This window comes from Genypterus blacodes, unplaced genomic scaffold, assembly GCF_046128005.1.
Source record: "Genypterus blacodes isolate CSIRO-AG114 ecotype Tasmania unplaced genomic scaffold, CSIRO-AGI_Gbla_v1 ptg000015l_1, whole genome shotgun sequence".
Classification (NCBI taxonomy): Eukaryota; Metazoa; Chordata; class Actinopteri; order Ophidiiformes; family Ophidiidae; genus Genypterus; species Genypterus blacodes.
In genome coordinates, this window is record NW_027466829.1 from 3,909,258 (window position 1) to 3,936,588 (window position 27,331).

Consider the following 27,331-nt stretch of genomic DNA (forward strand, 5'->3'; position numbering starts at 1 on the left):
GCAACGGGAGGATAGAAAGAGAGAGAGAGAGAGAGAGAGAGAGAGAGAGAGAGAGAGAGAGCGCATGCATTGAGCGCCGCGCAGCCTTGCGGATGGTGTGAGGGGGGAATCGAGGTCTGGACGGACACACACGCGCACACACACACACACACACGCTCTCTCTCTCTCTGCCGAGCAGCTGCAGCTCGAATTGTTTAACTTGTTGATGCGGCGTTATCCTCCTGTTTTCCTCCCTCTCTCTGCCTCCACATCCCCGGGCTGCGGTGTCAGGTAGATCCGTGGATGAGCCGCGGTTTTCGCGACTGTTGCCTCCCCGGGAAAAGGATTGATTGAACTCGGCGTGGATGCAGTTTAGGCAGTAGCCCTCATTAAGGTGGGTGGTTGTCTCTCACTTATGTTTCCATTGATTAAATATCGATTGTTGATTATTGATAGGAGGAGGAGGAGGGGGGGGGGACGTTTGTCGAAATCCAAATCGTATTCTGCCGCAAACTCGGCTGTTAGAGCTCCACGCTCAGAGCTCCAGAGTGAGCAGATTCAACAGGGCTATGCGCAACATTTTTCACCACAACTAATGTGTTTGAGATCACGCTCTTTTCTGGAGAGCATACAACCAACAGCGTGTGTGTGCGTGTGTGTGTGTGTGTGTGTGTGTGCGTGTGTGTGTGTGTGTGTGCATATGTGCCGTTCCTCCTGCAGATGCGATTCGTCTCCGCGCCGTAGCACCGTGACATCCTGAGCAGGGTCCTTCTCCACACTACAGGTCAGCATGGCAGCAGGTGTAGCGGCGTGGCTCCCGTTCGCCCGAGCGGCGGCCATCGGATGGATGCCGGTGGCGAGCACCCCGATGCCCATCCCCCCGCTAGACAAGAAGAAGACCAAGGACGGACTCATCATCCTCAACGTGAGCGGCACCAAGTTCCAGACGTGGCGGACCACTTTGGAGCGCTACCCGGACACCCTGCTGGGCAGCACGGAGCGGGACTTCTTCTTCCACGACGAGACTAACGAGTACTTTTTCGACCGTGACCCCGACATCTTCAGGCACATCCTCAATTTCTACCGCACGGGGAAACTCCACTACCCGCGCCAAGAGTGTATCGCCGCGTACGACGAGGAGCTCGCTTTCTTCGGGATCATCCCGGAGATCATCGGGGACTGCTGCTATGAGGAGTACAAGGACCGGCGGCGCGAAAACGCGGAGCGGCTCCAGGACGATGAGGAGATGGACCACAGCAATGACGCCGCGCCGGTCAACCTGTCGTACCGGGAGTACCTGTGGCGGGCGTTTGAGAACCCTCACACCAGCACCATGGCGCTGGTCTTCTACTATGTCACGGGCTTTTTCATCGCCATCTCGGTCATGGCCAACGTGGTGGAGACGGTTCCGTGCGGGACTATGCCGAACCGGGCCAAGGAGGTCTCCTGTGGAGACCGTTACGCGCTGGCCTTCTTTTGCTTGGACACGGCGTGCGTCATGATATTCACCTTCGAGTATCTGCTCCGGTTGATCGCAGCTCCCAGCCGGTACAAGTTCATGAAAAGCGTGATGAGCGTCATCGACGTGGTGGCCATCATGCCGTACTACATCGGCCTGGTCATGACGGACAACGACCAGGTGAGCGGCGCTTTCGTCACTCTGAGAGTCTTCCGGGTCTTTCGGATTTTCAAGTTCTCCAGGCACTCTGCGGGGCTGCGTATCCTGGGCTACACGCTGAAGAGCTGCGCCTCCGAGCTGGGCTTCCTCCTCTTCTCCCTCACCATGGCCATCATCATCTTCGCCACGGTCATGTTCTATGCAGAGAAGGGCTCCACGGCCAGCAAGTTCACCAGTATCCCCGCCGCCTTTTGGTACACCATTGTCACCATGACAACACTGGGGTAGGTGGCTGCTTAAAAGTGTCTAAAAACATACAAACACCACGCGTGGCTGCTCAAAATGGCGCTTTGCCTCTTTTAAAAGCGCCGTCACACAATAATTACACGATGCGCCGTCTAACGAACAGAAAGCCTTTAATTTATCAGTCACATTAATCACTTCTGTTGACGCAGCAGATGGAATGTCTTATTTCCTCGCAATTACTTCGTGCACACTTGTTAAATTACACGTTTGTCGAGGATCCGCCGCCTAATTAGAACTGATTTCCTGTCAGCGTTTGAAATAATTGTTGCGCGGCTACAGGTGTGTTCCTATTGGCCACCAGGAGCGGCCTCGAGCGCGGCTCAGCCAATCAGAGGCGAGGCTGCTGTGCTGCATTCACTGCCTATCAATGAGCCTCCACCTCTCACACACAAGCAGCGTGAGTGCGTGTCCCTGTGTGTGTGTGTGTGTGTGAGCGTGTGCGTGAGTGTGTGTGTGTGTGTGTGTGTGGCGTTGTGGCCTTGTGGCTCTGCTGAATGCTTCGCCCTCGTGTTCCGCTCTGTTAGCTGCACCTAAACGTGATGAACGCAGAGACATTAGCGCAGATATTTAGACGCCTCTCTTTGTCTCTTTGTGTCACGACTGTTAAAGAGCTCAGAGTTTCACCCGGATGTGACAAACTGCCTTTACTGGGGCCACAGTGCACCAGTGCAGTGATGAAGTTAATGGGGAAATCCAAAGTGTACACACACACACACACACTCTCTCTCTCCTTCTCTCTCTCCTTCTCTCTCTCTCTCTCTCTCTCTCCGCTCTCCCTCTTTCATTTAGCGTTGTGTATAGGGTAAATATTTGAATACTCATTTCATGCTGGTGAACAACGCCCTCCATACTTTGTGCTGATGTGGCATCAAATAATTAAAGGCGGTAAAGACGATTACATTACAAGTAAATTTGTATTGATGCGCTCGCTCGGCTGCTCAGTGCTCTTCTACCCTGGCCTCCTATTATGATGATGATGATGATGATGATGATGAGGCTTCTTCTCAGCGCTGTGTCCACTCTGTGAGCTTTCCAAGGTGCTGAAAAGTTGTTTTTCATTGAGTCCCACCGACTGGACTTTGCTTCTCCTGGGGGGCCGAATAATCAGACCGCCTCTAATTTCCGTATAAAACATCCTGTTTGTCTCTTAGCTGTGGACACACACTGCCACTCAGCCAACACGTCTCGTCCCCCCACACACTCGCCTCCATTCAGCGATTACGCAGAAATGAGGTCCTGTTGAAACAATGTTTGTCTTTTAATTTCAAAGTGCTATAGCATCGCAGATTAAACATTGCAAAAGCAAATTGCCGCTGGCTGTGTGTGCTCGTGTTCGAGATAAAGAAAGGGAGGGGGGCGGTGTATATATATACGTGAGCATGTGTGTGTGTGTGTGTGTGTGTGTGTGCTTGAGGGAAAGCGAGAGAGAGGAAAATATAAAGTGCATTTATCTGTTGTTGTTCATGTAACTGGCTCAGGCATGTTCATACATAATGCAGAATGATGAAGGCTGGGCTGGGCTCGGTGTTACATACCGATGTTATTCGTTTTCGTCTGCCTTTGATGCATTATTATTTTTATTTGTGTTATTGTGAGACTGGATGGATGTAGATGTAAAGCAGCACAAGCCTGTCTAATGATTGATTGGCAAACTCTATCAGCTCCCTCCTGCAGTGACATGCATCTGACTTAGTGGATTTCCTGTCTGCCTAATGACATACAAAGCTTCTCTCGCACTCACTCAATACCAGTCGAACCGCCGCTCACCCTTGAAATGACCAATGAGAGCATAATTAACATTGATATGCAGGAGTCGCTGACTGAAGCCGCCGCCTAAAAACCGTATAGTGCCGCATTGGCCGAGCGAACCCTGAGCGCTGAACCGGCGTGTGAGGGAAAGACGAGTTTAGTTACCGGTTACATTATTTATCTTTTGGGAGCAGGGAGGCTCGTGCTGCATTCAGCCCCGGAATTCCCCTTTGTGTTGCTCAAGACGGATTTGAAAAAGATGTTCGGCTGTGCGAGAACAAAACTGAAGCGTCCTTGGTAATGGGGATGTTTCTGTCACTCCATTGTACGGCGTGACAGGCCGGCTGACAGATTTCCAACATGAGCTAAAAGCCTTACAGTGGTGCAGAGTGCTGCAGCGTGGACCTCTGCTGGAGCCGCTGAGAGGCAGAGCTGATCGCTGACAGACAAAGTTGCCTTCTTCTCATAATCTGTCGTGGTGGTGAGGAGTGTCTTTTAAAGACGGCTCTCTGAAGCAGCAGTAGAAATGAATCACGCCTGTTCCTTCCTGCCAAAACCCCCCGCCGGCTTACTCCTGTAACCTTCACACACTCATCTGATTTGGGGAATTGAGAGATTGTGTCGGTCCGTTTCAAAGCTCAGCATGAAAACGATAAATAAAAATTCCTCTCTGGCAACTTGTTATTTAACTCGGACACGAGGCGTCACTTCAAATGACAACAAATCAGCTCAGTAACGTGCTGTGGCGGGGATACATAGCTGGCGCCTCCATCAGACGCCGTTGAACGCGCTTGATTTCATTACGATGCTCAATGATGCTTTATGCCTGCATGCTATCATGATGCCTTTCCACTACATATATTTTCAATTTCCCTGGCTCGCACCCTGTGGAAGTAAAGACAGCGGCGTCGGTTCTCTCCCCCGCTGATGGCCCATTGATTGTGCTTAAGCAGACGTGCAGACATTGGGGGAGCAGAGGCTCTTGTTCGGAGGCACTTGGCAGGCAGCCTGAACGAGAGGGAAAGGGTGCCTGGAGACCAGCGGAGAATCAATAGCGCTGTGCAGCTGTGTGTCACGCCTCTGTGTGTCTGCTGCTCTGTGCCACCAAACACAGGACAAGACCCACTTATCCCTCCTTATTTATCGAGCCTAATCTTTGTGGCCGCTCCGGGGATAAGACGAATACGCCTCTGTCAAAAGCCTCCGGCTCGCATTCCGCCAGGTTCAAGAATTGGCTGACGAGGTGTAAAAATGGGAGATTGCGATCAGTGCCGATGCGTTTTGCAGCATCTTTGAAATCTACACAGAAGGTCTGAGTGGAGAATCCTGCGACTTGATATAACGCCGAGCCCCGTTTAAGGTCGCGGCAGATTCCAATACAAAGATAGCGTCGCGTTTTTACGAGCGGGGAATCGAGGGGAGATGTTGCAGCGTTTGCTTGTTTTTTTTTGTTCCCCTCTCCAGATGATCCACGCGGTCAGGGTGAATTAAGCCTCGGGGGGAGTTTTCTGTGGCGTTTCAGATCTCTTAAGTGATTTGAGGTGTAATGGAGTGAACTGCTGAGAGCGGCCGTGAAAATGGTGGAAGTCGAGCACAAACCCACGAGGGAGGAGGAGCGGGCGCACAGGATCCGCCGGACACAAACAGAGATTAGCTTTGATAGACGCCAGCGCTCTTGTAGCTGCCAACACACGCGCACGCACACACACACACACGCACACACACACACACACACACCAAGCAGCACACGCTCTTCCTCACCGCACGCGTCGGGCATCCAGCATCCCGTAAATGGCGCTCCTTCTAATTCCTGATTTAGTGTTTGCATTGTCCTCAATCACAGATACGGCTTTACATCGCAGTCGCTCAGCAGATGCAGGATTTACGGCCGCGTCGTTTGTTCGCGCGACAGCTTCGCCCAACAAATACGACCGCGGTGGGGCCTGAGCGGCGAGCCCCTATAAACCTATCAGGCTAAGATTTACAAGACAGAGGAGACAAGGTTAACAGACACGAGGGTCACTGTGGGGCCCCATAAAGCACCCGCTGCATTACCATTATCACGCTTGCTAGTTTTGACACCTCAGCCCTCCGTTGCCAATCAAATCCTGCACGCCCGGCGCTTCACGTCACGTATCCGGGCCGGATGCGTCGCCCGCAGCAAAGCCCCCCCCCCCGTTTGAAGCTCGACCCCCTTTACCGCCTGTCAAGTGTAATTGAAACGTACGGCGGCGTTCTCGAGGGTCCTCCACTGTATCTGCTCCCCGGAGATAACAACCCAGCGTTCTGGGGCGATGCGGCGCCCGCCTGGTGCGATATGTTGCCGTTGCCGCTGGCAGGCAAAGCGGAGGATTCTCACGCTGACAGTCAGCGAGAACATGTGGCGTGTTGCAGCGGCGGGTGTAATCTGTGTGTTCGGCGGAATCCATCACCCTCTCTGGCATTCTGTACATTATGCACATTAGGAAAATTAGAAAACCATTATGAGCCGTGTGCCGCGCTACGCCGCACGCGCTCGCCGCTCGCTGCTCGCCGCTCGATGCCCCTCCAGGTGCGGCGTTGGGGACGGAGGGGGGGTGACACTAATGTGAGGCCCGACATAATGGTCCTGAAGGTGACAGGTGACTTAATGAGGGGGGGGACCTGACAGGGAAAAGTGTGTCTGCGCCATGCAAATGAGTGAGAGCGAGGAGGAGGAAGAGCGAGGAAGAAGAGCAGCCAGGCAGCCAGGCAGGCAGGCAGAAACCTTCAGGGAGGGTTAAGATCATTTTCATGTTTCGCTTTTTAACAGCTGAAGTGAAAATTAGCCCCTCCCATTTCATTTGTATTTATGGTCTTTGTTTTGTTAGGATGATGATGATGAGGGTTAAATGATGTCGTGCGTTCCACCCTCATCACATGCTGCTCTGTGTGTGTGTGTGTGTGTGTGCATCAGGCCAGCCTCCCAACACCGCCAAACACAAATGTGTTCACGGGCACTCGACCATGAAGTGAAAAACACATTATAGCCAGCTGGTAGGTTGATGAGAGGCCAGAATGTGTGTGTGTGTGTGTGTGTGTGTGTGTGTGTGTGTGTGAAGTGACTCCTAAAGCAGCCGTGTGTCACTGCAGATGGTCAGATTGATAAATAATCCATATGGCAAAGACAAAATGGCTTTCCTTCCATTTGATTCGATTCCTCTGACAGCCCGTGGCGGCGTCGGCAGCGGCGGCTGTGGCGGCGCCGTGGTAACGCTCCATCCATGCAGCGTTTTTTCATTAATTCACTTTTGAATGTGCTGGGAAATAGACTGGCGTGTTCCGGGCCGGGGTAACGTAGTGTGAGGACATAAAATATGGCGTCAGTGTTTTTTTTTCACCTCCGCTCAGCGTTTTCATCTTCGTCTTCGTCTTCATCTCTTCCCCCCCCCCCTTGCTCCATTGAAAGCAAACGTCAAGAGATTAATGGGATTTTCCCGGACAAGATTAAAGTTACGGGCGCTGAATGCGACGTCGTCACGTTAGAGAATAAAGAGGAAACACATCACCTCCACTTCCACTGTTGTGAGAGGTGCGCTTGTTTCGCCGCCAATCTAACCTCAGAGTGAATGTGCGGAATGAGGACCTATATGAGGACGCCAGGCCTATTATGCAACAGTGATCCTATCTAGCGAGCCTTGATAAGCTATTAGAGATATTGAATGTAAAGCAAAGGCGAGCGTGTGATTTCTGGATCAAACGGCGTGTGAGTGATAAACCCTGTTCGCCCCGGCCGCCATCTCGTCCGCTCCGCCGCCGCTGGGCTTATTTACATACGCAGCATTTACATACAGATGAAAACAGCTCGTCTGCGCGGCTCGATTGGTATGCAGACGCAGATAATGCCTCCTCATCACTTTGTTTGGAAGTGTGCGACAATATTGTAAGTGGATCCTCTTTAGTCTTCCCGTCGCCGTTATGCGAAGCGCCTCGACGATTATCGTGTCAGGAATCGCTGCGGAGACGTTTAGATCTCCGTGTTGACAATCTGTGAGCGTTCATACCTACGCCAAGGCCAAAGAAGAAGATCGGATCAATCAGGATGGGCTCAGCTACATGTAGGCGGTTCTTGCGTGTTTGTTTAGTCGGTCAGATCTGGATCCTGGTCTGGAATCAGGACCAAACTGCACCGGTTAAGAATCGATCAGGAGATAAACATCAACACACTCAGATTGTGTGTGTTACTCTTGAAGAAACAGTCAGAAATACCCACCCTCCCCCCCAAAAATATGTGAGCTCTGCCGCAGTGAGATCACATCTCAGATCCGCCCCAGGTTTTTGGATCGGCAGCAGAGTTTTTATGAATCCTCTCCGGGGCCGCCTGCCACCTTTTACAGCCCAGCGGCATCAATCCTCACCGGTCGGCGGTGAGTTATGGCGCCTGTCGCCTCCATTGTCGAAGGATTTTAATTTGAGCCAAACCTCAGTCTCACACCGCTCGTACATACATCTTGTGTTGCTGCTGTGACGGCGAGGGAACGCTCAGCACCGCCGCCGTACCGGTCTGAAACCTTCGCCGCAGCCCGATCCGACCCTGTCCCCGTACGTCGGTGTCGATGTGGCACTTGTAACTTTTTTGCAGAATAACTCTCCCCCGTCTGCAGGTGGAGACGGAGCTCTGGATTGTTTTCACCGCGAGGCCCTGAAGCAAAGTGTTTAATGTGCTGCTATGAATATTGCACCACTCTGGAATGAGACGCCGTCCAGGAGGAAACGGTTGTTGTTTATTTTTAGACGCAATTGTCTCCGTCGACATTTCCTCATTGGGAGAATCTTAGCGTTCGCGTCTGTCGGGCCTCCCGGAGCTCCTCGCCGCCCCCGGGGCCCCTCCCCCTCCCCTTCCTCCTCCTCTTCGTCTTCCTCGGGACGGCGGAGACAAAGACGAGGCTGAAACCCAGCCAGCGTTTCCGCCCGGCGGGGTTGGACTTTCCCTCCTCCTGACATTTGTCTTCTTTATCAGAAACAGCCCAGAGCCAAACAACACCAGCATCTGTGATCAGCAGAGTTTACCGCTAGCAGCCGCGGCAGTTTGGGCCTGTTTGAGTCGCGCGGCGGCTAATTCAGAGTGATGTAAGCTGCTGTTTATGTGCGACCAACTCAGCAGAAAAAAAACAGGGCGCCAGCAGAGAGTCGTGTTGTTTTTTAAAGGTTCTCAGCAAAAATAAAAAAGCCAGGACGGAATTAGAGTCGCTTCTTTTTACGATAAGTGCCGTTTTCACTGTTTTGTATCCTGAGAGCTCACCGAAATCATCTCCAGCGTTTGTGACCATCGATTTATGAGAGGGCGGCGAGACTGTGATGTGAACTCGCTCACTCGCTCGCTCGCTCGCCCGCCTGCTCGCTGACACTCACCTTCATGGCAAAGTCGTGAATATTGATTCCTTTTCTTTCCGTCTGTTTAAAATCTGTGTTTTACGACACAAGCGCCTCCCGTCTCCTTCCTCTTCTGACTGGTTTAGGTGCGTTTGTTCCCCTCAAACCTGCACCATCAAACCTCCCTCCCTCCCTCCCTCCCTCCCTCCCTCCCTCCCTCCCTCGCTCGCTCCTGATTCTAATGAAATGAAATCAGCAATATCCCAGGAACAACACAACAGAGCACACATGCCGGGCTCTAAACCCGCTTCTGCCTTAACCCACTTTTTCATTTGTTGCCGTGGCGCCACAGGCTGGACACGTTATTAGCTCCCGTGTGGAGCCGGAATGATAAGCGGGCGCGGTCCCGTCCCGCTCGTTCCAGGTTTGCATCCGCCCAGATCTTTCCTTCCAGGGAGGTCCCGCTGAGATGAGGGATGTCAGCCTGCTCGTCCTGACGCACGGCAGCTGTTTCCTGCCTGCCCCAGCTGCTATAAATAGCCCTGCGTTGCGTCTAATGTAGGCCATTTGGTCAAACACAAACCAAACGGGGCTCCGGCTCCCGGGGACGAGTTTCTCTCTTTCACCTCTAACTGCGTCTCCATCGCATGTGTGCAGGTGTGTGAAGCCTCGTCTTCCCTGCCGTCCCAGGTGGTTTGAGGACGTATTGTTTTATGTTCTCTTTAACGGCCTCTTTCATTTGTTTCTGCTCCGATCCAAATAAATGTTCAACGTTGTAAATTTGCCAGCGTCTGTAACTGAAACACTCAGTTTGCTGTTTGCCATCATGAGGACGCGACCCCCCCAACCCCCACCCCCCGCCATCTCACCAATTATGAGCGTAATAACCTTTAATTGGATGTCCACACCGGCGGAGGACACCGGTGCGTCCCATTCCCAGGGGACAGCGGGGACGTTCACCTCTGCAGCAGGAGGTGGGGACGTTATGTTTTGTTTTGTTCTGTTCTGGATCCGAGTTCCCCCCTCGAGCGAGTCTCAGTGGAAATGTGATTTTGGAGGCGGGTGTGATTCGTCCGTGCCGGTGAGCGGCGGGGTTGCGGGCGGCACATGGTTACGTAAGGTAAAGAGTATTAGAGATGAAAGGGAAACAACAAATCCAGCTAATCCTACGGTGTCGCCGCCTTCGACGCTGTATCCTCGACGCTTTCATTACGCTCTGCTCTCACTTTTGATGGAAGAAGTTTAGGATAGGAGAGGAGGAGGAGAGATAATCCTGCAGGTGGACGTCTCCTCCGGGTGTGTGTGTGTGTGTGAGGTGACGGTCTCATCCAGGCAGGAACGTCTCGGGCGTGTCGGCTGCGTTCCTGCACGGAGGGATTTTGGCTTCTCCTCAAAGGCATTAAGAGAGAAACCGTAAACAATTTGATTATTATTTGTTTTCTCCTCTCAGCCAATTGTCCATAATCCCCCCGTGGTGGAGCTTAAGTGTTGGATCGCTGCTAGCGTACGAGGCCTCAGCTTTACATAACAGCCACAAAAACAAATAGAAGGAGCCTCGTTTAGATTAAGAGACATGTTTAGGGCCCGAAAGTTGAAGGAAAGACAAGAAAACAGAGAGTTAGAGGACAGAGAAGAAGGAGGAGGAGGAGGAGGAGGAAGCGACGGCGACAAATCCAGACGCGGCGGGCGATCAATTCCAGACCCAGCTCAGGCCTCGTTTACGCCATCTCACACACACACACACACACACAACATCAGCATTTACATTCCGAGCGTATCCTGGCAGGATGAGCGGAAGAGATGCCGGGTCCTCCACCGTCCTCTGGAGGTCACACAGGGGGGCGGGGGGGGTGGGATCATCCCCTCCCCCTCCCCAGGGATGAGACTCTGTGATGTGACATTCCTGCGTGACCGAGGCGCTCGGGGAAGGAAACCAGATTTCGCCCCGGACTCCATCACCTTCCTCTCGTCCCCCGTCTTCGCCCGCATGTCGTGACGAAGACGAGGGAGAAAAAAAAAAAAACAAGCTGTAATGTCATCGTTCCAAACTCCCATCCTCTTTTCTGCAAAATGGCATCCATCAAAGTTAATGGGCTGTAATCATCACCGCAAATACACTGTCACACATCCTGCTGCCTGCTCCCGAGTATTCAACTCCCAGTCAATGGGATGGAAAGAGTGACAAGCACGAGGGACGAGACTTCTCATGTCATTAACGCCTGCGAGGGAAAATCGGGACGCGATCCAAGAGGCTCCGGCCGGCCAGAGAGGGGACATGTGTGTGTGTGTGTGTGTGTGTGTGTGTGTGTGTGTGTGTGTGTGTGTGTGTGTGTGTGTGTGTGTGTGATGATTCAGGTGGTCATAGCGTGGAATAATCCCTATAAACACACAGCTGCTGACAGATCTGCAGCGCGGCAGATAGATGAACGCCTGCAGCCGCTGATACTGCGACTTTCAGATCGGAGTTCAGCTCTTTTCTACTTATCTTGCAGCCGTATATTGCTTTGATTATACATCACACACACACACACATACACACACACACAGGCGCCCACACGCACTGTACCAATACAGCGTCTGGCAGAGCCCCACCATGTATACGCGTGATGTTTGATCTGACGCGTACGCCGCCGCATCCCCAGTAGACCCAGTGTGAGGACCTCACAGATGGAGAAGTCCAATTAGAAACCAGCCCATGGATTTGGAGACAGAACGAGACAAATATTCCAACTTTCTCTCTGTCTCCCACAGGACGCCGAGCTAATCTTAGAGCGCCGCTACAAACGCAAACAACGCTTCTGTTTCTTAAAAAATAAAAGGCGAATCGAAGCTTGAGACGTAGAGAGGGAGCGTTTGATTCCGTTCCTCGTTTGCGACGCCGTCAAAAGCAGGAAGTCACTCGCTCTCTTTCTTTCTCTCTCTCTCTCTCGCTTACACGCCACATCCACGGCGTGTATAAATATCTCCTTCCTTCTGTTGTCTCGATGTTCAAGGGCAGACGAAAGCCCACAAAGCAATTGCCTCGCCACCAGCCAAGGACCTCAAAGAAAGAAAAAAGAAAAGGGTGAAGAAGAAGAAATGAAAAAGTGCTTAAATATAGCAAAGCCCTCTGGGACAGGGAGGGGAGGGGGGAGGGAGGGAGGGAGGGAGGGAGGGAGGGAGGGAGGGGGGTGATTAAAATGAATAACCTTTGCGGAGTCACGTTTGTTAGCAGCACGTTTTCACTCAGTCAGTCTGGCGGCGCCTTTACCTCCCGGCTCGTCTTTTGGAGTGTTAACATCGTTACTCACACCGGGAGTCCATCTGTCCTCCGCTCAGACAAATATGCTCCGGTTATAAATAACGGGAGACGTCTCATTTAGCTCCACACCGGTTACCTCACCGGGGCCGCCGGGTCACGCCAAGTCCATATCTATCCGCCCGCCAAGGGAGCCGCCGTCACCGTCACCGCCCTCACCATCGCCGCTGTTCCACGCGGCAGCTACCACGGCAATTGATGACTGATAGATTGCTCTGGATGCGAATCAGCACGTTGACCTTTCAGACGTGTTGTTGTTCCCTCCAGTTATTATTTTCCGTGTTGTTGTTGTTGTCGTTTTTTTCTATTATTTGACAGGAGAGGTTCCACACGGTGGAGTGTAGGAAAAAAATAATGATGTCGTCCCCTCGCCACCCCACCCGCCCCTCCCAGAGCTGCGGGGCAGGTGGGGGCACCGCTGCTTTCTGGCTCCTCCACTCAGCAGCTGTTTAGAGGCTCGGCCTGTTGCCCCCCCGTCCTCCTCTTCCTCCTCCTCCTCCTCCTCCTCCCCACCCCTCGCCCTCAGGTCCTCGCTGGTTCCGCGGTACTTCGCCCGGTTATCTGGAGCTCATTTTGGCGCATCTCTTTATCTCTCCTCCTCGTCGCAGCCTCCTTCTTCTTCTTCTCCGTTTCCCTCGCTTGTCGCTCAGAGATTTCAGTGTTCTGTGAACCTGCAGCTGTTTCCTTTCTCATTTTTGTTATTTGGGTAAATGACTTGAATTTGCTCCCTTGATGTTTGTTTCAAAGACTCTCTCTCTCTCTCTCTCTCTCTCTCTCTCTCTCTCTCTCCCCTATGTCTCTCCCTCTCTCTCTCTGTGTCCATCTCTTCCTCTCTCTCTCTCTCTCTCTCTCTCTCTCTCTCTCTGTCCATCTCTTCCTCTCTCTGTCTCTCTCTCTCTGTCCATCTCTTCCCCTCTCTCTCTCTCTCTCTCTGTCTCTCTCTCTCTCTCTCTCTCTCTCTCTCTCTCTCTCTTTTAAAAGCCGCGTACCCCTAAACAAACGTTCTCATTCCAAACAGCACCCATTCCTCTGTTATTGTTTGCATTGAGAGACGCGGTTGCCATGGCGCCTTATACATCCTCATTACCATGAAGTGTTTCTTAAAGACAATGCAAAAATAGCAACAACTGACGCACGTTCCTCTTTGTTTCTTCCTTTGGCATCAACCTTTGCGTTCCCAGCAGAGCCTGCGCACCTTCGTCTTCACAGCCTTCCTTTGTCTTTGTCGATTAGCTGTTTCCCACAGTCTCCGTCGTCTCGTCTTCTTCTGATGGAGCTTTGACGTCCTCTGACTCTACTGTGCGTTCCCACGTCTTTGTCTTTTTTCATTGTTTCTCAGCGTCTTTGTGCAACATTTCTGCCAAACAGCTGGGAAGCCGTTCGTCTGTGCCGCCTCCCTTGGGAACGCCGAGCTCCAAAGCGTGGGATTTAGCTGTCCCTTGTCAATTTGATGTCCATTTGTCTTTACGTCTGGGGGGGGGGGTGTGAAGTGTAGAGTGTAGTGTTTACATTGGTGGCATCAGCAGTGGACGCCATGTTGGATTAGGAACAGCCCATAGTGAAGGCAACAGCTGAGCCCAGGGGACAGAAGAGACACGGACAGAGAGGACAGAAGAGACACAGACAGAGGACAGAAGAGACACAGACAGAGGGGAAAGAAGACACACACAGAGGGGACAGAAGAGACACAGACAGAGGGGACAGAAGAGACACAGACAGAGGGGACAGAAGAGACACAGACAGAGGGGAAAGAAGACACACACAGAGGGGACAGAAGAGACAAAGACAGAGAGGACAGATGAGACACAGACAGAGGGGAAAGAAGAGACACACGTAGAGAGGACAGAAGAGACAGACAGAGGGGACAAAAGGGACACAGACAGAGAGAGAGGACAGAAGAGACACAGACAGGGGGGACAGAAGAGGTAGACAGAGGACAGAAGAGACAGAGACAGGGCACTGAGGACAGATGTAGGTGATTGACCCTACTGGAGGCCCTCACTGGATGGCAGCTCTGCTCTTACACAGGAGCAGAGTGTGTGTTGTGTTGAGCTCTGGTAGAGCAGCACGCCGCTCTATTGTAACAGCCTCACTTAAAATTAATTAAACATACACACTGCGGCACGTACGTACAGTGTGTACAGGGAGTGAAGACGAGGATGAGGACGAGGTAGAGGGAGCTGCTCTCCAGGTTCCTAGCGAAGTGTTTGGTTGCGGTGGAGCCGAGGTTACCAATGCGTAAATTCATGGAGAGGGAAAACCTGGTGTCCTCGTTTGTGTTGCTAAGGAAACGTTGTGTCGCTGGTAGACGCTGCAGACGCTGCAGGTACGCGTGACAGTTGGGTTTTTTTTTGGTGCAGAGCGTTGATATCCAGCGGCTGCTCCGTCTCAGGAGCTGCACATCAAAGTTAATCTCTCACCGTCTGCTCGGGCGCCGCAGAACACTAATCTGCTGTCAGCGCGATGAGGCTCCAGGACGACGCGTCCCCCCGTCCTCCTCCTCCCCCTGTCCTCCCACCTTGGCACGGGCCTTGTAATCCAGCAGACCTTGTCCTCCTTCACCTCGCCGGCCCACCCGCCGCATGTCAGAGGGGTCGCCGCTGAATCACCTCCCGCACGATATCAGCCGCCCCTCATTACGCGACCATATGTGCCCGTATGCGCCGCGCCTTTCATCACCGTATGGAATTTCACTCCGTCCGAATGATGTCACACTATTAACACATATTGCTACAATCATAGCCGGTCGTTACAGAGCGTCTCAGCGTTCACCTCTGACCCCACCTGAGGGTCCCGGCGCGCGTTAGCGGCGAAGGCTCCATCAAAGCTCTGGCGTTCGAGAGGATGCCGCCGCTATCTGGCCCGCAATGGTGATTAACCTATGATGAATACCAAATGAGTTAATTAGCATAATCGGTTGAGCGTCTTGATGATTTCATTTTATTATCACATTCTTTCATATAATCCGTAGCTCCCGAGCGCCTTGGTGCGTTTAACTCTTCTTTCATGTTCCTCTGCCCCCGCCCCCCCTCCCCCCCCGCCCTGGCCCATGCGTGATGTAATTGCATTATCAAAGCATCAGATCGGCGTCGTTAGAATGTATTTTTAGCCTCTGGCTTCTTGAAAAGTAATGGAAAGAAGACGGGCAGAGATCTCAACACGCAACGACAAAACATTACGCCCGGACCGATCGCTCACAGGCCTTCTGATTGGCCGAGCGGAAGGCCGCAGTTTCAAAGAGAGACGGACGAGAGAGCGGCTAGAATTCCCCGCATTAGCATATTTACATGAAAGTGTGATACTTTACGGGTCCGCACGGAGCCGCAACCCCTCGTAAAACATCTATTAATCCTGAACAGCCATTCATCTGGTAATTACAGGAGCGGCCACCAGGAATCAGTCATAATCATGAAGGATGAAGAGGCGGCGGTGAGCGGGCGTCTGATGTCACAGAGACGGAGGCGCTCGGGTTTTGTTTAGTTGTTGTTTTTGTGGCGTGTGGCAGCGAATGTTCCTCGAGTGTCAGCAGGTGCAGATGGGAAGAAAAGTGTCAAGCAGGGCTGCGAGGTAATGGAAGGAGAAGGAGGAGGAGGAGGAGGAGGAGGAGACAAAGAGAGAGAGAGAGAGAGAATGGAGCGTAGTTGAAGCCATCCAGGTCCCAGGCAGAGGAAGAGGAAGGGTGAGCCAAAGTCAGGAGAGAGGAAAAGCTTTTTATCATCTGCCGCTCTTAAGACGATCTCCCAAATGAGAGAGCGCGGCGCATGCTAATGTCAAAGCCGCCCGCGATAACTAGCCGCCTGGTTTTCCGCGGGGCCGAGGGTTAAGCTGGGATTTGGAGGGCTGAGGGGAAACATGTTTGATATGTGAGCGAGGAAGAGCCGAGGTGCCTTTGCCAGAGCCCCACGTATATATACGGGGATTATTCTATATGCTTTATCTGCCACCGCGCCGGCGGCTAAGAGCCAACGCACCCGCCGGCCTTTTAATGGCTTCCGTATAGTTTGTGGAGACTCGGAGGTGAAACGCTCTGCTGCGGGATGAAAGCACGCCGGGTGCTACACCTGCAAATCTCCACTTAACGACCCGCCGACGCAGCCGGGAAGCTTTTGGCGCTGTGACCTTTCACGTTCGCGGCCGTCACCTTCCGCGTTGGCGTCTGGCTCCAAACCGGCTCCGTCTGCATCATGAAACAGCGGCGAGCTCGCAGTACACCTGCTGCCCGTGACGCTCCCTGAATCTCAACACGGCGCCAGCGGGACGTGGCGTCGTCTCCGGGCTGGAGTGATGTTCACCTATCTCACAGATGTCCTTCCCCGGAGCTATTGTTCACTCCTCGCTCACACTCCAGCAGGTTTCCTTGACGCCGGGCCTGTGAGCCCCTCTGCCTCCCCTCATATCGCCTCTATCCCATCTCTCCATTATGTCGTTTCGCCTCCATTCTCTCTGCATCACCTGCAGTAGAGAATCCAGCGGGCTAATCCCAGCAGCGCCTTTGGGACCCCCCCTCCCTCTACTTCCCCTCCCTCCCTCCCCCCTCTCTCCCTGTAATGATGGATATCTGCAGGATCTATTGGCCCACACACTCATAACACCCCCTCCCCCCCATCAGCCTTTGGTGTCTGAACCCGAGAGAGCGCGACTTCCGGTGATACGTGACGTTCAGGGAGCGTCGGTGAATGCGCGTTGGGTTGCCTCATCTCAGTCGGGATTATTGATATCATTACAATATAATCACATTAGTATGATTGCCGTTAGTGGGCTCACTCATTAAATTCACTTTATCTGAGCGCATGCCGGTTTCCGTCTATTGACAAAGATAAGAACCCAGCGCCGAGCCGCTCGCTGCACGTTTTTATCTCCCTTCCTTTGGAGAGCTCGTGGTTGCGATACGGCTGGCCTCAACACTCGTCTCCAAGTCCTCCATAAATCTTGCGGCCTTCACACTAAGACGCCTTGGAAACGTATACGCACGTTTCTCCTCCTCACTCATGTTGGTCTGCCCGGCTGACGTGACGACAGCCGTAATCCATTTTCTTTAGATTCAAAATTCACAGTCGCACAAGCAGAATGGAGTCCGGGAGGAAAATTACTTTTTTTTTTTTTTTTTTTGGGGTAACATCTATTATTTAACTGTCAGCGCGGTTGAATATTGTGTTCCCTCAGCCCGGCGGAGAAGGAGAAGCTTTTCATGTTGCGGCGTTACTCCACTTGCTCCGTGTCACCATTTGTAAAACATATATCTTCTTTTCTCCCTTTGTTGGTCAGCGTGAGGCTCCATCACTTTTATGTGGAGCCTTTAGATTAGATCGTAACGTTACGTCCTCGCCGACAAGCTTTGATGTCCTTTCAGCCCGCTCTACATTCCTCGCCCGAGCCCCTCAGGAGAGGTCGCCGCCGCCGCTGACCTTGCCGGCGTTTCTCTCCCTCCTCCCCCACCCGCTCCGTCGCTCGCCCGCGCCGCAGTTTTGTCATTATCGAGTGCGATTGTTAACGGTCAGAGAGAGTATCTTGCGTTTTTCAGGAGGGGGAGGGGGTCGGGTTGGGGGGGTAATTGGCAGGTTTCGGTCTCGCAGGTTTGGAGTAGGGCTCGCCTGTGCGGTGGAAGCCATTGAAGTGTGAAAGGGAGAGAGAGTGAATTACCTCAGGAAGCGCTGATAGGAGCCGCTGTGCTGCTGAAGGTCAAATTGAAACTTGCGCATTCGGCGGCGTTATCACAGACAAGCTGACAATCAGGTCTCTGCGTGCCCGAGACGCTTATGGAATTCATAAATCCCCTGTTTTGAAATCATCGCGAAAAAAAAGACAGGAGATCTTTGAAGGCTTAAAAGCGTGTGACCTTGAGTTCTTTATCCCGTTTAGATGATTTGTTTTAGCGTCTCATTATGCTCCACGCCATTCGTCACAAAGAACGCGATAAAACGCAGATCGAGATTTGTGAGGCTGAATCAAAGCCATCTCACACACACACACACACATGCAGGGGGGAAAAAAGTGAGATTAAACTTAATGTTGAGATTATGTGATTGCGATCGCTTCATCACGCGAGATAGGACAGCCTGCTTAATTCATCTGGGAACTAATCAGCCAACAAATGAAAAACGCTTAATTATTTTTAATCAAATTTGTCTCGTCCCACAGCATCGCTATTGAAATATCAAAGCAGAATGGATCAAATGTGCGATTTTGATTACATAAAGATTGAACGACGGCGTGGCTTTGGCAGATTTAATGGCGGCGGCGGCGTGGATACATCAGATGTACGGGCGGCGTGTAGATACCTCGACCTCATCGTCGACCTCATCGCGCGCATCAGTGGCGCTTCTATAAATACGATCTGATCGTTTTGGCTTCATTCATGTGGACGCGCCGCAGAGACGATTGGCTTGGTTGAAGCGGCGTGACAGCGGCGGGTGAATGATGGGATTTGAACCGTGTTGACAAAGCTCCTCGCCGCTGAACCATCTCCCCACAAAGCCTTTCCTCCCCTGTTCTGATTCCGCCCGGCGACCGTCTCCGCCTCGGCCGGGCCTGTGTGTGTGTGTGTGTGTGTGAGTGTGTGTTGGTTTGGAGACAGCAGGACTTTCCTTTACTTTAAAGCTCCGTTAGCTTTGGAAGCACAAACGAGGGGCCGTTGTTTGTATTCTGACGCCGTGAGCTTAATGGCCGACGTCGTGTTTTTAAAGGATGAGGGGAAACAAACAAATGAGGCGTTTGGAAACTCATCCAGATATCCATCGTGTTTTTTCTGGGGTTTTTTTTTTCCTGCTTCCCACGAACCAGATGGCGGTCACATTTCACACACAGGGTTCTGGAAGACAATCAAGGAGCAAGATTGCTTTTTAGGATGAGGGGATTGGTTTAACTAGATGTCCAATTAAAGCCCTTTATACACACACACACACACATACACACACACACATACACGTGCACGCATCATGCTGTTTGTCTGCGGGGTGTGCTGTTTTGTTGAGGTGTGACGGTGTGTGTGTATGTGTGCCTGCGTGAGTGTGTGTGTGTGTATGTGTGTGTGCTGCTCGCTGTGAGGCGGTGAGGTCATGTAATCTGCCTCAGATCACCCTCTGATACTGCGGCACTTGTTAAGGTCAGACGCTGAAACTCTGCCAACGCGCGTTGACACAGCGACTCATGAAAGTTTGATTGGTCTATTATCCGTGTCGGGGGCGGAGCGGGCGGGCGGGCGGGGCCGGCAGGGGGCGGGCAAAGGGGAGGGGCAGGCCGACATTCATCCCTCAGTTCTGGAATTCAAATATTCTCTTTAGTGTGACATTTCCGATTCCTCCCGTCGTCCCCTCGCTCGCCCGCTTCCTCTCCCTCACCGCGCCGGGCTTCATCTGCAGTGCTGTCATCTCAGCGTATAGGACAATTCTACACACTGTGTCCCTGCCTGTGTGTGTGTGTGTGTGTGTGTGAGGGTGAGCGTAGGGATGGTTTCAGGTGGGTGGAACTGGCGGGAATTGATACTCAGTCATTCCGACACGGCTCTTCCTCCTCTGCGGGGTGGATAAGGATCTGCTCATCCATCTTCATGTCTCACCCATGTCTCGGTCCTGGTAGCAAACGTGGTTACCTGCTAGTCAGGAACAAGAGGAACGGAGCAGGAACATTACTTTAATCTTCCCCCCTGCTGTTAATTCTTACCTCTGCCATCGTCCAGGAGGCAGGAGGCTTTTGTATCTCATCTTCTCCCCTATGAACAATCCATCACTGTTAGTGCCTCTCTGCTCCTTCTGCGCTTCGCTTTGCCTTCAGTGTGTGTGTGTGTGTGTGTGTGTGGTGTTCTTATTTTCACATCCAGCACACTCCAACCAATCCTCCCTTCTGGATTGAAATAGGAATTGCCCCATGCGCTTTTTTTTTTTTTGTCTCTCCCGGCAAATTTCTCACTCGCCTTTTCTAACAGAACAACCGGAATCTATAATTGACACCTGCTGACGGGCCCGAGCGGTGATTACACACAGGAGGAAGATGACTTGACCTGTAATGAACTGTAAAACTAATGACATGTGTGCGTGATGATTACTCAAGTTGAAAGCAAACTGTTGTACATGAAGCCTCATCAAGCGTGATATTAAAATGTCCACTTTTACATCTTTCTGCTCGGTGAAAGCCCCTCCCCCCCATCGCCCCCCCACCCGACCGCTGGGCCCCAACATGATGGAAACCTGCAGCTAATGACTCAAGCAGACGGCCGCCGGCATTAGACAACTTCATTTATGAAATAGTCAACCTCCCGTGTAGCGATACATTCACATTACGCCGCCTCACTTGAGAGACGCGCGGCTGTCACGGCCTCTGAGCAATGCTGATGTCCTCTCCTACCTGCATTCATCTTACTCTCGAGAGGTAATGGTCTTCGCAGGTCATTAGCGCATTAGGATCTCCATCATTCATCTCGCCCACCTGCACTCCCGACTGCTCCTCTCCTCTGCTCTCCTCTCCTCTCCGACGAGCAAGGGGAAGAAATTCTCCCCTTCTTCCTGCAAAAATCCTCATTCATCATTTATTCGCACTTGTTTTAGTTCCGCAAACAGATCCCGCCTGCGGGATGGCGTGTCAGCTTCGGCGTTCAGCTCCTGCTCAACTAACTATGGCGGTCTAAATTGCGCCAGGCACGAGTGGGAAATTCGGCGCTTGCTCTCTCATTATTTCCTGATGTTGAAGGATAATTGCCTCTCCGTGTGGAAACAGAAGGTCACTTTGCACGCCGCTTAAATGTTTTGTTTATTAGTCTTGGTTGTGTTGACGGGGTGAGTTTGGCTCCGGGAGAGAGAGAGAAGCCAGAGATCAAGAAAGGCGCCATCATCCTGTGAGCGCCGACTGGACTTGCATTCCAATGGGCCCCCAACCAAGAGAGGCCAAGTGTCTGCAGAAAGACTCCAAATTGTTTAGATGTAAATTAGCAAACAAAACTGGAATTGAAATGAATTTTGTGAACTTTGTAAATCTGCTTTAATCTCTTGGATGGTGAGCTTCTTCCCCGGCTCGCTCACAGGATGGACGCGTTGATTCTGCTCTGAGACGCTTGGGTGCTCACATGGACTCATCGTGTTTAAACTCTATATGCGTGTGCATTCCATATTTATGTTAAGTCCATGTGAAGAAGCGGCCAGCAAAACATGCATAAGTGTTTCCCGGTCTGAGCCTCCTCACTCCCTCCTCCCTTTCTCCTCGCTCTCTCCTCGCTCCCTCCTCATCTCTCCTCGCTCTCCTCGTCTCTGAGAGGTCGCTCGGGACGTGTAATGTGTTCGGTCGTGGCGTAAAAAAGCATTAGCCAGTGCCAGAGGGTGTGTAATTATATATGAAAGACGGTTGGAAGGAGGAACATCTCGATGGCGAGCAGAAACTAGGCCAGTGGCTTCAGAGTATTCCTATTTATTCTGCTTCCTCCTCTGATGTGTGACTTGATGTAATAATCTCAGATCATTAGAAGCTATTTTAGGACAGAACAAGCAGGCCTGTGTGCTCACAGAGCAGCCGAGTGAAGACGTCCGACAAGACATGATTTAAACTCCGCCTGCTTTCTGTGTTGCAGGTACGGCGACATGGTGCCCAAAACAATCGTGGGGAAGGTTTTTGGCTCCATCTGCTCGCTGAGCGGAGTGCTGGTCATCGCCCTGCCCGTCCCTGTTATTGTGTCAAACTTCAGCCGCATCTACCATCAAAGCCAGCGGGCAGAGAAGCGGAGAGCCCAGAGGGTACTGACTCTCTCTCTCTCTCTCTCTCTCTCTCTCTCTCTCTCTCTCTCTCTCTCTTGCTCTCCCTCTCTCTCCCTTCATCTGTCTCTCTCTCTCTCTCTCTCTCTCTCTCTCTATCTGTTGCTCTCTCTCTCTCCCTCTCTCTCCAACTGTCTCTCTATCTGACTCTCTCCCTCCCTCTTTCTCTCTCTCTCTCTCTCTCTCTCCCCCTCTCTCTCTATCTGTCTCTCTCCCCCCTTCTCTTAAATCCCCTCTCTCTCTCTATCTATCTGTCGCTCTCTCTCCCTCACTCTCTCTCTCTCTCTCTCTCTCTCTCTCTCTCTTGCTCTCCCTCTCTCTCCCTTCATCTGTCTCTCTCTCTCTCTCGCTCTCTCTCTCTATCTGTTGCTCTCTCTCTCTCCCTCTCTCTCCAACTGTCTCTCTATCTGACTCTCTCCCTCCCTCTTTCTCTCTCTCTCTCTCTCTCTCTCCCCCTCTCTCTCTATCTGTCTCTCTCCCCCCTTCTCTTAAATCCCCTCTCTCGCTCTCTCTATCTGTCTCTCTCTCCCTCCCTCTTTCTCTCTCTATCTCTCTCTCTCTCTCTCTCTCTCTATCTGTCTCTCTCTCCCTCTCTCTCTCTATCTCTCTCCCCCCTTCTCTTTATCCCCTCTCTCTCTCTATCTATCTGTCGCTCTCTCTCCCTCACTCTCGCTCTCTCTATCTGTCTCTCTCTCCCTCCCTCCCTCTCTCTATCTCTATCTTCTCCCTCTCTCTCCCTCCCTCCCTCTTTGTTGTGCCTCTATCAGCCTTTCTCTCTCCTTGTCTTATCCTCACACAGCAGAATGACAGGGCAAACACTATCTTCAAGAATATTAATCTTTTAGTGTGCTTGTGTGTGCTTGTGTGTGCGTGTATGTTTCTTTGTGTGCGTATGTGTGTGTGTGTGTGTGTGTGCGTGTGTTGAGTGAGCTGAAATTGCTTGAGTATATTTCAGTGGGAAGGGAAAATAAGAGAGGGAATGACAATGACTGAAGAAATGATCTGCAGTATATAGAGTCAGCAGCTTTTCAATGGCTCTCTGTGCATTTCTCCCTGACTGAGGCAGAAATTCCTAATGGTAAATTTAAGCATGGGCTCTCCCTGCTAAATACTGTGGCTACCAAAGGGAGACAGAGCCAATTAGTGTGACAGAGAAACTGTCAGAGGCTAAAACAGAGGTCTGTTTGTTCAAACAGAAAACTCGTCTTGCTAGAATCCGTGCTGTGAAGATTCGAGGCACTAATGCCTATATGCGCTACAAACAAAATGGGCTCCTGATCGACTCGCTGGAGGAGGTAACGAGGCTCAGCGGCGGCTTGGGACCCGACTGACCGGGGCCTTACTGATGTTTGCATGCTGCTCTGCTCTGCTCGGGGCCATGCCACCACACACAGGGGGGCTTCTCATGCTGTAACACAGGGGCTGCCGTCATCCCCGTGCTTCCGTCTGATCGTCCTCTCTTACATCACACCTCTCAGCTGCAGCATTGACATGCATCGTCAACACTCCCTCTCTCTCTCTCTCTCTCTCTCTCTCTCTATCCATACAGCAGGAGGGCCGGGCAGGCGCACAGCTCTCTCCCCTCCTGTCCTTCTGGTGGAGCAGAGGCATCACAGTCACACTGACTCATGACCGAGCTCTGCATGTCTGTACCAACAGGGTTTGGAGGGGAAGGAGGGACCCGGAGGCTTACTGGACACTAGGTGGCCTATGGGGTGGGGGTGTGGGGGGGCTGTCTCCTCAGCCTGCATCTCCTCTCTAAACTCTGTTTCTGACCTGCTGAGTGTTCCGTGTGTTATTTCTCGAGCATCCAGTTGATGGCTTTTGTGCTGACTAACACAACATACTGTACCTTCCATCCCAGAGCCGTGCAGAGTGTGTACTGTAGTGTGTCGTGGTGCAGAGTTTGTGTTGTGTTTGGTGTAATCTGTTCGATCTGTGTCCGGGTGCGCCACTGCTGTTGTTGCACTGAAATAAGCTCACTTCTAATTTGACTTTTCCTGCTTATTTTTCTGCTAAATTAGCAAAATGCAAAAGCAGCTCTATCTGTGCAACACACACACAGTGACTCTGACTATGCATATCTAAAACACCCCCATCCTACTAGGTTCTCAGTAGATTGGCTGCCGTGCTACAGATCAGCATTTGAACTCGATCCTGTGTGTGTGTGTGTGTGTTCACCACTGCACCACTGAGATAACTGCTCTGCTTCCATCCAAAGTCTGAAGCTGCTCTTCTTCACTGTCTTACTTTGTGTGTTCCAAGGCCTCCAAGGAGGCAGGAAAAGCCCTGGTGGGAAAGGCCGCCAGCCCTCCGTTTGAGAGCCAACATCACCACCTGCTACACTGCCTGGAGAAGACCACGGTAAGATTCCTCTCTGTCAGACTTTTCCTCCTAAGAACTGAGCCTTTGCCCACACAGCATAAAAACAAGAACACATATTCTCTTATCTGTAATCTTCAAGTATCAAAGAACTAAAAATCTGCCAGCGCGGTAAGAAGAACAAGTCTTAACACAATAATTGGGCGGTGAAACTTGAAAGGGGTTCGGCGGTGTTAACAAATCTAATAAAGAGGCCAGGAAACAATGCAGTCTGCCTTCAGATTCAGATGATTTTAAAACAGGGTGGCAACCTTCTGATTGTGCGGAGGGATGTTGCCGAGCTGAAATGGAAGGACTCTGACATCTCATTTTCCAGATGTCATCCTTTTGATTCGTTTGGATTGGAAATGGGTTGAAGGCTGCCTGCTATAGATCACATCTTTACATCCTGAAGATTCATCTGTCTAACATAAATAGATTCTTTGTTAAAGTCAAAAGAAGACAAATCAGGTTTACTTTCCTTAGATAAAAGTAAGTAATTGTAACATATGAATAAATGAATAAAGATTCAGTTAAATGAATGAATGCTATCTATCTTCAGCTGTGTGGTGTCGTTGACATTATTCTCTCATTCTGCTTCTGTTTGCTATATTTTCTTGTCACATTACCAAAACTAAAAGAACACTCAAACTTTTAGATCACACTTTTAATAATAAATAAATAAATAAATAGACTTTAATCACTCCTGAAAGCAGATACTTGTGAGAACAAAGACAACAATGGCAGCGCCGCTCTTCAGTCAAACCCACACAGGCCGGCTGTTTCACGAGCCAATCAGTTCATCATTTATATTTCATATTTATTTAAATGGCTGCTTTTACGTTTAACAACATTTCCTCTGTCTGACAAACACAAACTAAGTGCACAAACTGTGTCTGTGGTCGTGATCTGTGTTCCGGTTATAAATAGCAGTAAATGGGGCTGGGAGATGTTGGGTCCCATCACCGGCAACATGCCAAAGATAACATGACTCCAGCAGCCGGAGACGTTCTGCCCTCCAAACAAACCACAAGACTTCATTTTACACTATCTATAATTCAGAGATGTAAGAGCCTCTTTAATGCTGGGCGGTGACACGAGTTTTACACATGTAGCACTAAACCGAGCGCAGAGATGGTAAATCAGTGTCCTCCCTCACAGATGATCCCCCCCCCCCCCTCGCCCGCACAGTTAAAAGGCTTCCTGGTCAGCTGGGAAAAGCTCCCAAAAAAGCCTCCTGCCGTGGTGATGCCAGTTTGTTTACATGCGGCCTCTTATGGAGTGTGTTATAGCCGGGCAGAGCGCGGGGGACTGTGAGGCAGGATTCAGGGCACGCTGTCACATTTCTGCGCAGTCTCACTCTGCCACCTACTGGCTCTGCTTGGAATCTACTGGCGTCTGACCTTCAAGTCCCTGCTCGTTTGTCACAGGAATAACAGTTTGTGAGTGTTGTGGCAGATGGTAGTGAGCGTGGACATCTGGGCCCATATATTTCTGTTCCCTAGATGATTCACTTACTACTAATGAAAATAATTTAGCCATGGATTCTGTTCAGCCTTTACTGTGATGTATTTTCACTCATTATTTAGCAGAGCTCATGATTATGGTAATGATGTGATTCATGAATTCGTGCTCCCACCCGATTTCTCTCCAGAATCATGAGTTTGTGGACGAGCAGACGTTCCAGGCCAACTGCATGGAGATCTCCGTGATGAACAAGTCGGGCTCTCGTACTTCTTCGCTGTCCTCGTCGCCGCACGGCTTTTCCACGTGTTGCTCTCGACGCAACAGGAAGAAGAGCAGCTTCAGCCTGCCCAGCACCAACAACCAGGAGCTTAGCACCATACAGATCAGAGAGAGGCCTGTTGCCAACAGGTACAGTCCGTCCTCTCTCTCTCTCTTTCTCTCTCTACCTTTTATGTTATATCAGAGATCATTCCCTTCCCTGTACAAAGGCTGACATAGAGAACTGCAAATATTATCCAACAAGAACACTCAGAGCAAAAAGATCCTTTTATATTTCATGCTGTTGGAGGTAACTCAAAAGCTTCTTTTATGCCGAATGTGTAAAAGGCTTCTTTATGCGTGATGTAATGCATTCACAGGGTCAGGTCTCTCACCCTCTTTTATCCGGCGCTTTCTTTTACAGCCGGTCCAGCCTGAATGCCAAACTCAACGAGACTGTGCCGCTGAAATGCGATGAACCTTACATCACCCCTTCCATGGTCCGCCTATCGGTCCCGGTGGTGAGCTCATCGTCAGACGGGGACGGCTCCGCCGCCACCACCGCATACTCTCAGAGCAACATCGTCCGAGTATCTGCCTTGTAGATGTCACGCCTATCTGATCAGCTAACTGGGCTCGAGAAGCGCCAGATGCTGAGGAGAGGGACCACTAAGCATCAACCTGCCATAATCAAGATGGATTACAAAATTAACAAGAGGTCGGGCTTCAAAGTAATTCTCTCATGTGATGATGTCAAGCTCTGAAAGGTATTAGAATGACGTGGATGACTGCCTTGGGAACAAGAGTGACCGTCAAATCCTGCTCCATTAAGCACAGCCGAGCCAGGAAATTGCGTGGTTATTTGTCGTTGCCTACAAATGATGAGAAAAAAATTTATTTTTAAATATGTAACGTAGTTGTATGTGTTGTCTTCTGATTCAAAGGGGTGAGGCAGATGTGTGAGGGTCGTTCTCCACGGCCTGTGATTACAAAGCACACAGATTCATTTACCGAGGGCCATCTTTGTGAATATTAATCAGCCCACACACACACACACACACACACACACACTTAAGCTGCATCCGTTCACCCGCCATTAAACTTCATATAGGTTGTTTTGAAAGCTCCGCCCCCTCATTAACTGCTTTTGAATCCACTCTCACTGTTGTAAATTCAGAGGAACATACATCCAGCGGAACGGATAACGTGTTGTGAATATTCATTATCTGA

The 27,331-nt window shown here is 51.2% G+C and overlaps 1 protein-coding gene across 1 annotated transcript; it reads left to right on the top strand.

Moving 5' to 3' along the window:
• Positions 1 to 769: 769 nt before the first annotated feature.
• On the top strand, positions 770 to 26,706 carry LOC142990161 (A-type voltage-gated potassium channel KCND2-like). The gene is made up of 6 exons (XM_076139904.1): positions 770 to 1,881; positions 21,835 to 21,997; positions 23,212 to 23,310; positions 24,281 to 24,379; positions 26,031 to 26,251; positions 26,526 to 26,706. The coding sequence occupies exons 1-6, from the start codon at positions 770 to 772 to the stop codon at positions 26,704 to 26,706; spliced, it is 1,875 nt and encodes a 624-aa protein (XP_075996019.1).
• The last annotated feature ends 625 nt before the right edge of the window (positions 26,707 to 27,331 follow it).